This window comes from Pimephales promelas, chromosome 1 (genome assembly GCF_988280905.1).
Source record: "Pimephales promelas chromosome 1, fPimPro1.hap1.1, whole genome shotgun sequence".
NCBI classification, from domain to species: domain Eukaryota; kingdom Metazoa; phylum Chordata; class Actinopteri; order Cypriniformes; family Leuciscidae; genus Pimephales; species Pimephales promelas.
This window is the reverse complement of record NC_142769.1, coordinates 38689103-38701798: the sequence shown is the minus strand read 5'-3', so window position 1 is coordinate 38701798 and position 12696 is coordinate 38689103. Positions and strand designations below refer to the sequence as shown.

At 37.1% G+C, this 12696-nt stretch overlaps 1 protein-coding gene and 2 non-coding genes across 4 annotated transcripts; 1 reads left to right on the top strand and 2 right to left on the bottom strand.

Annotated features, from left to right (window-relative positions):
- Positions 1-905: 905 nt before the first annotated feature.
- On the top strand, positions 906-979 carry trnat-agu (transfer RNA threonine (anticodon AGU)). The gene has a single exon. It is a non-coding gene; the product is annotated as a tRNA-Thr (tRNA).
- Positions 980-1152: 173 nt separating this feature from the next.
- On the bottom strand, positions 1153-8833 carry LOC120483690 (uncharacterized). 2 transcript variants are annotated; one of them, XM_039678857.2, is made up of 8 exons: positions 8681-8833; positions 7315-7568; positions 6851-6989; positions 6378-6520; positions 6086-6138; positions 5243-5367; positions 4549-4863; positions 1153-3145 (listed from the first exon to the last, which is right to left on the bottom strand). In XM_039678857.2, exons 2-8 carry the CDS (start codon positions 7527-7529, stop codon positions 2786-2788), a joined length of 1350 nt encoding a protein of 449 aa, XP_039534791.2. In that variant the 5' UTR covers positions 7530-7568; positions 8681-8833; the 3' UTR covers positions 1153-2785. The 2 variants fall into 2 exon arrangements, with proteins under 2 accessions (XP_039534791.2, XP_088985755.1); XM_089129629.1 differs by lacking the exon at positions 8681-8833 and adding an exon at positions 7839-7859.
- trnas-uga (transfer RNA serine (anticodon UGA)) lies at positions 8328-8409 on the bottom strand. The gene has a single exon. It is a non-coding gene; the product is annotated as a tRNA-Ser (tRNA).
- Positions 8834-12696: the final 3863 nt, after the last annotated feature.

Here is a 12696-nt window from a genome sequence, read left to right as displayed (position 1 = left end):
ATGCCGTATCGTCTGACTCTGACTATAGTCGAGGATCCAAGTTGGAAAGGGAAGAGGGAACACTGCGAGGGGGCGAAGAGGATGTGCTTCAGATAGCCTAATGTTGTCACTAGACCTAATAAAATAAACGCCGGTGAATAAACAAACTGTTATAATGAGAGCATGACTTTAAAAATACTTAAACAGCTGAATGAATAATTCGTGGTCTGTCTTTATCTCCAATGAGGATCCTATTTTGGGGATGGCGACATCAGTGAAAGTTACTTACATGGAAAGAACCACGGTGACTCAGAATTTTGCTTGGATTGTGTGTCTGCATTGTTTCAGATATGATGTGTATACGCGGTTAATCGTGATTTCAACAGCATTTTAAAATATCCAGTGCGTCAGATCTATGGGCTCTATGCACGGCGGTATTTCCGGTGAAGGATTAAGGATGCTCGGTAGTTGCTGAACTTGCTGTTTAAAACCTCAGTGGTCGTGTGATGTAGGTTGTGCTGCCATCGCGTGGCTGGAGCATTATTCGCCGTATTGCACTATTAGCATTAGCATCGTGAGTAAACAACCGAAGTAAATAATGCATTTGTTCTTCTCTAGGCTTCCAATAAATTGTTCCATGATCGAATGTCTGGATAATGTATTGCATTAGAACTGCCATCATTATTTAGCTAAATATATTTAAAGCTCGTACATCACTTAGTTAAAATGTGTATGCTGTTAACTTTATCTGTCAACCTAGTGTAAAATCACGGAAATACTCAGACAGTTCTGCATTATTTGCGGGATTCCAAAATACAAACGTTTGGAGTGTAGAAATTAGTTAAATGAGGTAATGAGTAATGCTGTTGTTCATTAATGACTGACTACGACATTCTTGTACACCAAATTTCATCGCGTCGGCACAAGGCGCCGTGGCTTAGTTGGTTAAAGCGCCTGTCTAGTAAACAGGAGATCCTGGGTTCGAATCCCAGCGGTGCCTTTTCATGTCTCTGTGTGGTAACTTTATAAAATACAATTTGACGTCTATTGGTTACTGTGCATGTGGTTATTATTTTGTAACAAGTACTGCCTATATGAAATTATGAAAATATATTATTCTGAAGATACAATTTATTGGCTTGTGTATATACTCAATTCATGACTGCTTTAACCTCTAATGAAAACCATTTATTCTAATAAGACAAGATCATTACAGCAATAGTCTTGATCAGTGTTTCCCAACCTTTTATGTCTTAAAACATTATTAAGCCCCACACACAACGTCTAATATGAAATGTGTTCTTTTTAACAAGATATCCTTACTGGGCTGTACGTTAAATTTTTAGCAATTAGCACTAGTGCTACATACAGAGGCTGAAGGTTTTTGTAGCACAGGTCACACAATTGTAGCAAAAGTATAAAATGTCTGTTAGATCTCTGAAAACAAGTAGTGCAGTTCTCATCACTTAAACATGCATGATGTGACTGACAAAGGACATTAATGTTCCATAAAGGGCACACAATACAAACCTTAAAGGGGTCATGAACTGGCTTTTAAAATGTTATTATATTGTTGTCTGAGGTCAACTTAAGACGTTTGCTTGGTTTTTGCATTCAAAAACATCAAAATGAATAAGTAATAGGCTATTTTGTACCCAAGTTGTGAGCCTTCCTGAAAAACGGTCGGTTTTTATGGGCGTGTCGCACTGAAGACTTGGAAATAAACGCCCACTGCTGCGAGTGGAGAACAGTTTTGCATATTATAATGAGTTTAACTCACTCATCCGTCGGTGTATGTGGGGGAAAACGTCCAATGTTGTCAAATGGCAACCGGAATTACCGGATTCGCCCATACATGTTCGACCCAGAGTCCGTGTGTTGCACAATATTCCTGTCAGATCCAATATAGACGGCACAGCACCGTTCTTTACTCTTAATCGGTCTGCAAATCCAGTCTTGTTGACAAAACAATCCTCAGTGAAATTAAGCGAACAGACGACGATGTTTTACCCTCATCAGCTGGAACGTCATTAAAAATAATTTTATCCATGAAGTCCTATTGGGATCCAGAGGAAGCTTATGCAGCGACTGTCTTCTTTCACAACCAGGCACTGCAAAATATTCTGTATTGCTCGGTAGAAGAACGATCCGGTTTCATCACGAGTAAGGCTACTTAGCTATGCGTGTAATGCGCGAATCGGTGGGCGGGGCTAAGCCAGTCGTGTTGAAGTAGGTGTTGATCTTCTTCTGCGGGGGTGGTGTTTTAACCCCGTCGACGTCGTAGTTTCCCACTTTTCAAAACGAGACGTTTTCAGAGGCTGGTGTAAATAAAAGCTTTTATTGGACTAACAAGGACGTTTTCAGTTCTGAAACTTACAGGATATTCTTATAATATGATAACCTCTTAGATCAAAAGCTCAAGGAAAATTTGATTTCTCGGTTCATCACCCCTTTAACAAGAAATGTTTTCAGACACAAAATGACTGAAGGAACATAACACCTCTTGCTTAGCATTAAGTCAAATTTGTTTATAGCCCAATATCACTAATCACAATCCAAACAACATGCATCAAATCTTTCCAAGTATTCCCTGGAACCTGCTTAAAAGGACAGTTCACCCAAAAATAAAAATTCTGTCATCATTTACTTATGTCATTATAAAAATAAAAGTATGGTTAGATATTTTTTTTTTTATAAAATAATTGATAATCAAAATATTGAACAAGTTGTTAATATCCTAATTTTACTTGCTACACTGGCATATGCCTTTTAGCACCAGAATGATGGTATATTTTTCGATCACAGCTTACATTTGTTTTTTAACAGCCAAAGGCTTCTGCAGCTGCTGGCCATGTAAATCGTGCACTTTCCAGTCCATGTTTTCGAGGACAGTGTAGTTGTAGGTCTTGTAATTGAGCATGTCTCGGGCACGGAACACCTTGTTGGATTCGTACAGGTTGCTCCAATAGGATGGGAGGGGTTGGAATCCCCCCAGGCGGGCGAGCTCATCATTATAGGCCCACTGCTCAGAATCTAGTTTAAGGATATGGCGGTTGGCAATCCCACGGGCACGACGGGCGGCAATGTCCAACTCAATATCATTCTCCATTTCCTCACGTGAAGGGAGGGGGAAAGAACCATCCAACACTGACAGGACAAACTGAGACTGAGGGAAAAAGTGAGGAAACAAGAAAGAGGATATATTTTGAAATATAAGAATTGAATAATGAAAATAACTGAATAACTTGGTAACACTTTACAATAATGTCTCATATAGTTAATGTTGAAATGAACATTACTTGAGACCAATAAATGTTTTAGAAGTATTTTTCATTGTTAGTTCTTTTTAAGTAATGAAGATAACCCTTCAGGTCAAGCAAAACATCACTTCCTGATATATTTGCCATATGGCTCCATGTTTTAAAGCAGCACTATGCAGTTGTTTTTTTTTTACCTTAACTAAATAGCTTAGCTTCAGAGTTATTGCAATGCTTATATGACTATTTTCAGGTTGAATGGTGGGCGTCTTCAATACTACTGTATTTACTGATCATAACCTAGCCTTAAATTACATTGGTATTCATGGGCAGCCATTGAGGTGGTTTATAGTACCTGTTTATACTATCTGATTGTTACCATTTTGTTTTTTTAAACAGGAAATTATCCAAGTTAATGTCAGTAAATTATGGAGTGCTGCAAGGATCTGTTTTAGGCCCTCTGCTATTTTCAGTATACATGCTGTCCCTGGATATTAGTATCTACTGTTATGCTGATGATGCTCAAATTATATATCATCACGAAATGATGAAATCTCTAAACTATCCAAGTTGACCGAGTGTGTAAAATATAAAATATTGGATCGTCAGTAATTTTAATATATTAAATTCAGATAAGACTGAGGTATTATTTATAGGACTAAAAACCTGTGCACAGAATTTTTTAAAATACAATTTGCATCTGGAAGGCTACCGTTACATCCCTTCATTTTGAGTCTACATCCTCTACATAGCTTTGCTTCAGAAGGCCTTTATTAATCCCCTGGAGCCGTATCGGTTTCTTTTATGATGGATGGAAGTGCTTTTTTGGGCTTCAAACTAAAATTTTAACATTCACTGCCATTATAAAGCTTGGAAGAGCCAAGATATTTTTTAATATAACTACGATTGTGTTTGGTTGAAAGAAGAAAGTCATATATCTCATATTTCATTTTTGGGTGATCTAACGCTTTAAGGTAAAAAAAAACACATTTGGCTCCTAAACTCTGGAATAGCCTTCCTGATAGTGTTCAGGACACCGACTCACCCTCCCAGTTTAAAATCTATATTAAAGACACATCTCTTCAGCCACAAATTCTCATTATGCATCTCATAACCTTGTACTCCCAGTTATATCAGATCAAAAGCATATGACGCCAACTCTTAATCAACATGCACCACTGCCAAAATTTCTATATATTTTAATAATTACAATCAAATTGCTTTAATGAGCTCATTGTTTCTGGCTAAATGAATTACAGAAATACCTCAGTCACACATATTCCCTCAAACAAAAGTATCCTTCGCAACTAACCTGAATATGGAAATGTGGGAAGGGGCATATAGCTCTGCAGATGCCCACTATAAAGAGTGATGGGTAGGCCGGAGGTATTAGGAACTTATAGAGAGGCCAGACGTGGTGCTCCTTCACTTTTACACCCACTTTCTCGTCCAGGAATGGGAAGGTGAAGTTGTAGCCTGTACAAAACAGGAACACCTCTGGCTTGGCCCTCTCCCCATCCTTGAACTCTAGAGTCCCATCATCCAATACAGAAGTTACTGGAGGAGCCTGCTGGACTCCGGGAGGAAGAGGGCAGGTCAAAGGCCGCTGTCCATGACTCAGGATCACCTGGAGGTAAATAAAGGTGAATATGATAATACATCCCAGATAAAATACTTTGGATGTTGTGTTCCTAACACAACAAACTAGTTTTTAAGAGACAAATGACAACATGTTCTAAAATCAGATCAAAATATCAAACATGCTTGATATCCTCCGACTGGATGGAATTAAAATCTGAGCCCATAATACACTAAACTTCTCTGTGAAGTTTGTAAATTCCAACTGCTCAATAAATTCGCTGACTGGCTGATTTTCAGCAAATAATGTTGACTTGTCAAGACTGCAGATCGGCGCACAATCTGTGCAAAATTCATGTAGTATTTTCCAGACTTAAGTCAAACATGCGTCATTGCAAATAGCTAAACAATTTAACACTGTGAAGGACCTTAGCATTAACACTGGAGAGCTCCATGGCAATATCAAGTCCAGAGAGACCCGCTCCGAGCAGCACCACTGACTTTCCCGCCAAAGGTTCAGCACTACGGTAATCATGACTGTGCATCAGCGTCCCTAAAAAAAGAAACATTTGGAAATTCTTCTTCTTTTTTTTTTTTTTTGAAAAGTTGTATAATCTAAACTAAATAATTAATTCCTGCACCCAACTTAAACACGTTGCTAATTAAAAAATATCGGAGTTATTATGCAATTTTGAGTAGTGTGATTTAAACGTTTTCTAGTTTGTATTATACTTTCATCCTACTTATCTATCAATGATTTGGATATGTACAAGGTACAACATTTATATTGCAAAGTTAAGCAATTACAATAATTACTAAAACTGCAACCCTAAAGCAAGAATGTATTATGTGTAGGCTACAAAAAAATCATTAATAAATTGACATGCATAGTATTTATGTTATTTAATATGAAACAATAAATCATTGACTGCTCATTGCACATTGTAAATTGGATAACAAACATAAATAACTAATGCAATTAATGCACTGATAAATGTTAAGTCATATAATTATTAAACAAAAACTGGGTCTAGTCTCTAACCAAAGCCACGGTTATATCTAAAGCATTTCTCAGTAGACGCCATGCTGATAAACTGATTGCAACATGTTGCAACAGCTAAGGGCACTTTAGGCATTTGCAAGTCCAAGCACATTTTCAAAGGTGTTTTGTCGCTAAGCACACACTTGGTTTGCAAGCCATCAGATTCTGTCGATTCACTTTGCAAAAGTAAAAACGTATTATGTAGTGTAAACTTTAAAGAATTGAAAACCTTTGAATTTTTCCAGTCCAGGTATTGCAGGGATGTAGGGGTCATAGAAATGTCTGAAACACACACATAATTTAATTTGTAGACTCAATTTGTAATAATTTTCTCATCCGATTACATAACCACATTTTACATGGGAAAAATAGCACAGCATACAAGGAAAAGTGCAGTTTAATTGCATCATTAGTTACTGTTTAATCCCCTGTACCCAATGACCTTATTGATCTAATCTTACATTTGAACTATGTTGCAGGTTTTGCAGCCATGGATCACTAATTTGGCTGTGTGCACTTACCCATTACACACCATAACGGCATCAAATCGCTCTGTAGTGGATTTGCTGTGGTCCAGGCCATCATTGGAGGTGACATTCCAAGCCAACCCATTCCACCCACCCTTCACATCCACTGGGGTCACTGAGGCCACTGAGGTGCCAAACTTGGTGGAAGAGAGGAATACACCTATCAGTACTTTTTTTTTTTTTATCAAGACTGATGGTTATCAAGCAAATTAATGAATCACCAACATTCAGTCCTTTGAAAAGGTGGCTGTTAAATCTCTAGTAGTTTTCCACAATTCTATAGACTGATCATAAATGTACAGTAAAGATAAGGTATGTGATTTCTGACAGGACTGATTGGTCATAAACAGTGAAATAAATGATTATCTGTCAAACCATGCAAGGAGCAAGAATTGACCTGACATGTTGAACATAAACAAAGTGGTATTTGAAAATGTAAGAAATGGACTAAATGTATTTTTTTTCACCTGAATGTGGTCCCACAGGCGAAAATGATCACAGTACTGCTCAAGGTACTTCCGTACCTCTGTGTGATGGACAAAAGAGGGGAGATGCTTTGCAAAAGGAAAGTCAGGGAACGACATCACCTCTTTGGGAATATTGGTTCTATCATGAGAGGAGAATACATGACAACACATTATAAAACTACAATATACAGCTTTATACTGTTAAAATATTTCACAGGCTAGTTATACTTCAAGACGTGCTTAAAAGGAAAGACAAACATCACAGAATAAAATAAAATAAAAATAGTGGATTTACATTACATTTCATTAAAAAAAAAATCATTATCATGATATTGTAAGATTGGTTACAATACTGATTGACTGATTTGAATTTACTGTCAACAATCCATACACTGCGCCGTAATAAATATATTTTATTTCAGTTAAATAGCCCTATAAAAGAATAACCACTGCCATAAATTCACCTGAGGTCCCTGTACATGCTGCTGTGAATCGGTAAGCCATTGTCGTAACACCCCACTTTTTCCTCATAGACCCATGTTCCTCCAATGTTCTTGGTGAGCTCGTATACCACAGGCGGCGCGAAAGTGTCCGGGCGGGAGAGGAGATGGCGGGCCGCGCAGAGTCCCGCGCCACCGGCCCCGATAACAGCGACGCGCAGCTTTCCAAACCCGGCCATCCTTATGCAAAATGCGGGTATGAACTAGGAAGTTGACACCTGAAAAAAATAGACGCAAATACCTTGGTTAAACCAGTCTAGATGGAAAACTTGTCCAGTTCACAATGATTTAGATGATCAGCTTAATCAAGTACTGTCCTCCTCGGTTGATCAGTTCTGAGGTCATTCTGTAGGCTATGTGTAAGCGATTGTGAAATACTTGTCAAATTACATCGAAGACGTGTGGGAATCATAACTCGTCAATCAATTAACCCTTCGTGGTTTGATGTCATATTTGTTACAAATTGACTTAAAACCTTGAAAACTTACATATTAATTAAAGATAGCTGCATGTGTATGACCGTCTATATTTTAAATGTAGCTAACTTACGTCATAATTGTAACTAAATTTAGGGAGAAAATAAGTTACGTGAAAAAAAAAAATAAAAAAAAAATAAAAAATAAGTTACGTGAACACTTATTTCCACATTACATCCATGATCATAAACAGCAAAGAGATCTACCTAAAGACATTGTGAGGTAACTTTCATTTATCAGTATTTGTTCAAAAGTTAAAAATTAATTGCAGTGTGCTTGATACATTTGTAACTTGTCCCGCCTGCCATGACGTTAACGTTAGTTATTTTCAGTATTCCACCAATCCACACCTGAACTTTGATACTACCATGTTACTACCATGTGTCGTTTGACTTGTTTCTTGTTTGATTCAGCGTTTTCTTTTTAAAATACCAACATACTTCACACACATTTTTCTGACATGTGTCTGCAATTTTCACTTCCCCAAAACAATAAATTTTCCGCTGCGAGCAGGGTTCGAACCTGCGCGGGGAGACCCCATTGGATTTCAAGTCCAACGCCTTAACCACTCGGCCATCGCAGCGCCCGGAAATAAGGCCTATAACTACATGCTTTGGTCTATTTTATATTGTAACTACTTGGGGAAATTAATTAAAATGACTTTATTAAAATTGCACAGGCCCCGCGCAGATTAAAACGTAACACAACCTAGTTTAAACTAGCCTTTACTAACCAAATAGCAAGCCGATGTTAATCTCTTTTTTGTCGATTAACTATTTTCACATCGATCATAAAAAAAAAAAAAATTGTATCGTTTGCATTTGGAGTTAATTAATTTACGCAATAAATCGTACCGTGAATCGATGCCTAGGACAAACGCGGCTTCATCGGACCTCCAGCAAACCGTCACAGGCTATTGGTCTGGCCTACTTTCTCGTTTTATCAAAAGGACATCACATGATAGTTTTGGTTGCCAAATGACCTCCCCCGTTATTTTTTTTTATTTTTTTTTTGTGTGTGTGTGTGAAATTAATCAATTAATAAGCATGCTTGTTTCCATACAATAAACTACTCATTGTAATAAATAACTGTCTGGTTAAATTAAACAGTTTCTATAAACGATTGAAATTTCTCAGACAGGCACGTCTAAAAATTACGAACGCACGTCATGGAATCTTGGTGGTCTAATACATGGTCTTACAGCGCGGCCTACTGACTGACTGATGAGGTCGAAACCTAGGAGACGTTTGGCTTTTATCCAGCTTTTAACTGCGTCGACTTGTAAAACCCACTTTAGCATCTTAATTTCTTCTTTAGAAGAGTGGATCTACCCTTATTAGACTATCCTTATTTAATTTAATTAATTTTTAATGTGTCTTTTATGACCATGCAACTTTAAAACACAAACACTTGTCTTCTTAAGCAGCTTTTACAAAATGCCAGGAATTGTGCAGGAACGTGTTGGGATTTGAATGGAACGTTACACATTTATTTGAGCTATTTCGGTAACACATACAAATAATATTAGGCTAGAATGAAATTGAGAAGAACAATAGGCCTACACTGTTGCAGTTTTTGTGAAAGAAAGTTTGGCAAGTGTGATTGCGGAAAGTGTTTTTTTTTTTTTTTTTTGCTATTGCAAGAAGTAAAGGCTGCTATGTGTAATTGTAAGTAGATTAGCCTATAGGTTTTCAGTGCAGTGTGGAACATTTAAAACGTTGCATACATGGATGTTTCAGCCAACGTCCAGAAGGTGGAGGTATTTCACAGAAATAATGTCATAATCTACACATAAGATATAAAGTCACTTTAGTGACTTTAGTCGCACGTAGTGAGGCTACGTGTCGTCTACTATAATCAATTTGCTCTGTATTGAATAATTAGAGTTCCATCATTGTCTGTCACCACACATAACTAACAATAGCAACTCGCCTCACAAACAAATAATCAAGTTTGTTATAGGAGTGTCTGATTGCTATGTGTGTCTCTGAACTGATGACCTTGAATCAGCACCTACAATGTCCAAACGATATAAATAACATTTCTGTTCCTTTCCATGATATTAAGTGATTCATATTAAGAAACTATCTCATGCTTTTTACATAATAGGACTATTATGCTTGCTGTAAAGATTTTCTCAGAAAGGTAACACCAGGATAATATAGTGTCGATAATGTTGGGAACAGAGAAAAGTCCCATAGCAATTACACACCAAATCACATTCTCTATAGAAAATGTACCAATCAAGAATAAAAGTGATGATACAGCACAGTAGCTAGAGAATCAAATAATAAATGATAGAGTGTGTCAGAATTTGACCAGGTTGAGTCAATAATAACATGGTCAGCAGCAACATGCCACATAGGATCCATGATTTAAGTGTTCAAGAAAGTCAAAAGGCTAAACCGCACCCAATATCATACAAAGTGGCTTAGCCAAGCAGACCTCATTGTACAAAGATCAATGCACTCCGACTCTTCCCACATTTCACAAGTACATTGTTTAGTTTTGTTGCTGGCAACCACATATGTCATAACCACATGCAATGCCAATATAACATTTACAACCTTTTACACATGGCTATATTCCAGAATCTAAAAATCAGACGTGGTTCTTGAAATGAAGACACGCACTGGACAACGGCCATCAACAAACAACCAATTTCCATAACACTCATTCAAAATTATGAAAACCATCATCTGCAGCATTTTAAAGGGATAGTTCATTTTGAAATTAAATTTTTGATATGTTTTAGCTTACCTCAAGGGCATTCAAGATGTAGCTGTCTTTGTTTCCACAGTATTTTCAATTTTGACATTTTTCAGTCAAACCGTTCTTGTCTATCAGTCATACACTGGAGGCTAAGGGGGTCCACCAAAAAGCATGCACAGAGAAGTCAAAATTAAACATGATTTAATCTCGATCTCGTAAATGTAAGTACACATTGATGGCCTAAGACACGAAACGAGCGGTTTGTGTGAGAAAACGTACAGTATTTATATCGCTTTTACCTTGTGTATTCACAGTGACGTCCAAGTGATCTGAATCAGTTGTGCAATGTCCAACTGAACCGAACCGAACTGAATCAGTTCAGTGTTACTCCGGAAGTGATCGCTTGCGTGTGACGTCACTCAATATTTACACTGAGATCTCGGAAGTTTGACCTTTTACTAAACAAAATTTAGATATACCGAAATCGTCTTCCATTGCGGTTTTCCGTATATCTAAATATGTTTAGTGAAAGGTAAAAGTTCCGAAATCTCTGTATAAACAAAGAGTGACGTAGGCGCACAAGTGATCACTTCCGGCGCATGCGCAGACCGAAGCGCCCGTGCCATCAGATCATTTTGTCATGGCTATGATTACAAGAGGTAAAAGCGATATAAATACTGTACGTTTTCTCACACAAACCGCTCGTTTCGTGTCTTAGGCCATCAATGTGTACTTACATATACGAGATCGAGATTAAATCTTGTTTAATTTTGACTTCTCTGTGCATGCTTTTTGATGGACCCCCTTAGGCTCCAGTGTATGACTGATAGACAGCAACGGTTTGACTGAAAAATGTCAAAATTGAAAATACTGTGGAAACAAAGACACCTACATCTTGGATGCCCTTGAGGTAAGCTAAAACATATCAAAAATGAATTTCAAAGTGAACTGTCCCTTTAAAGCACGTTAAAGACTGTTCTTTCTCAGACAACTGAGAACATTTGAAGTCAGTCAGCACCACTTTGTTTTTTTTTATTTCTTCAAGTTGTTATAAAGCATCCTGAAATCATCCATCAGTGTGTAAAAAAAGAGATCTCACTAGTCTTGTGGAATCTGTGCATCCATCACCATCACATGGGATGAAAAGATTACTGCTCAAACCAAACATCCAGATTAGGACAGCCTCTTTCCTACAGCTGTCAAGTTTTTCAACAAACACTCCTAAAAGTGACCTCATTAGTCACTGTGATGTATAATCTACGTTTACATAATACACTGTCAAAAAAAAAAAACTATTTATCATTCTTTAACTCCTATGACCTCCTCAAATATGTATTACATTTTGTATACGGTTTTGTATACTGTACTGTTTATGGTTTATTATTGTGCCTTGTTCTGTAATATATTGTATAGTTTTTCCACAAGCTACAGGTTTGCCATGTATATCAATAAATCCTATTCTATTCGAATCTGTTCTGTTCTGTTCTTTTCTATTTTTCAGTTTTTTTTTCCTGTGTAATTCTACTAGATACAACTCTGAGAAAAGCAATTCAATCATATTTTTTTAGCATATTGTCAGGTTGAAATATCTTCATGGTTATTCTTGAGTACAGACACATTCTATATTCTCCATAGTTTCAGATCAAATTAACACATAATCCTGTCATTATTTTTTCAAAGGAAAGCCAAAATGTGGAAACCAAAACTGGGTTTCAAACATGGGATAATACATCTTCACTGCCACCGGTGATGTGCATATTGGTCTACAGTACTAAGAAAGTAATAAAGTGCTATATAAATGCACAATTTTATGCAGATACACTGACCTAAAGTATTCAGGTGTCTTAACGCTATGGCAGAAGGACCAGGCACCAGCAATGAACTCAAAGCAGCAAACGTAAACTGCTGATAAATTGCAAACGCCCATCATTCCACAATGATACTGAATGAATAGAAAAAGATCCACATTTGATACAGTTGCTAATAATGCAGTTAACATGGTGTGACAGGAGAGCAGTGCAAACAGGAATAAATGAACAAAAGCAATGCTGTAAAGATGAGTTTGCCAAAATTCTTCTGAATTTGAGAAAAGATCATTTATGATATTTGTTTATGCCATCTAAACATTCTGGTATTTACCATCTAAATTTTATAACAT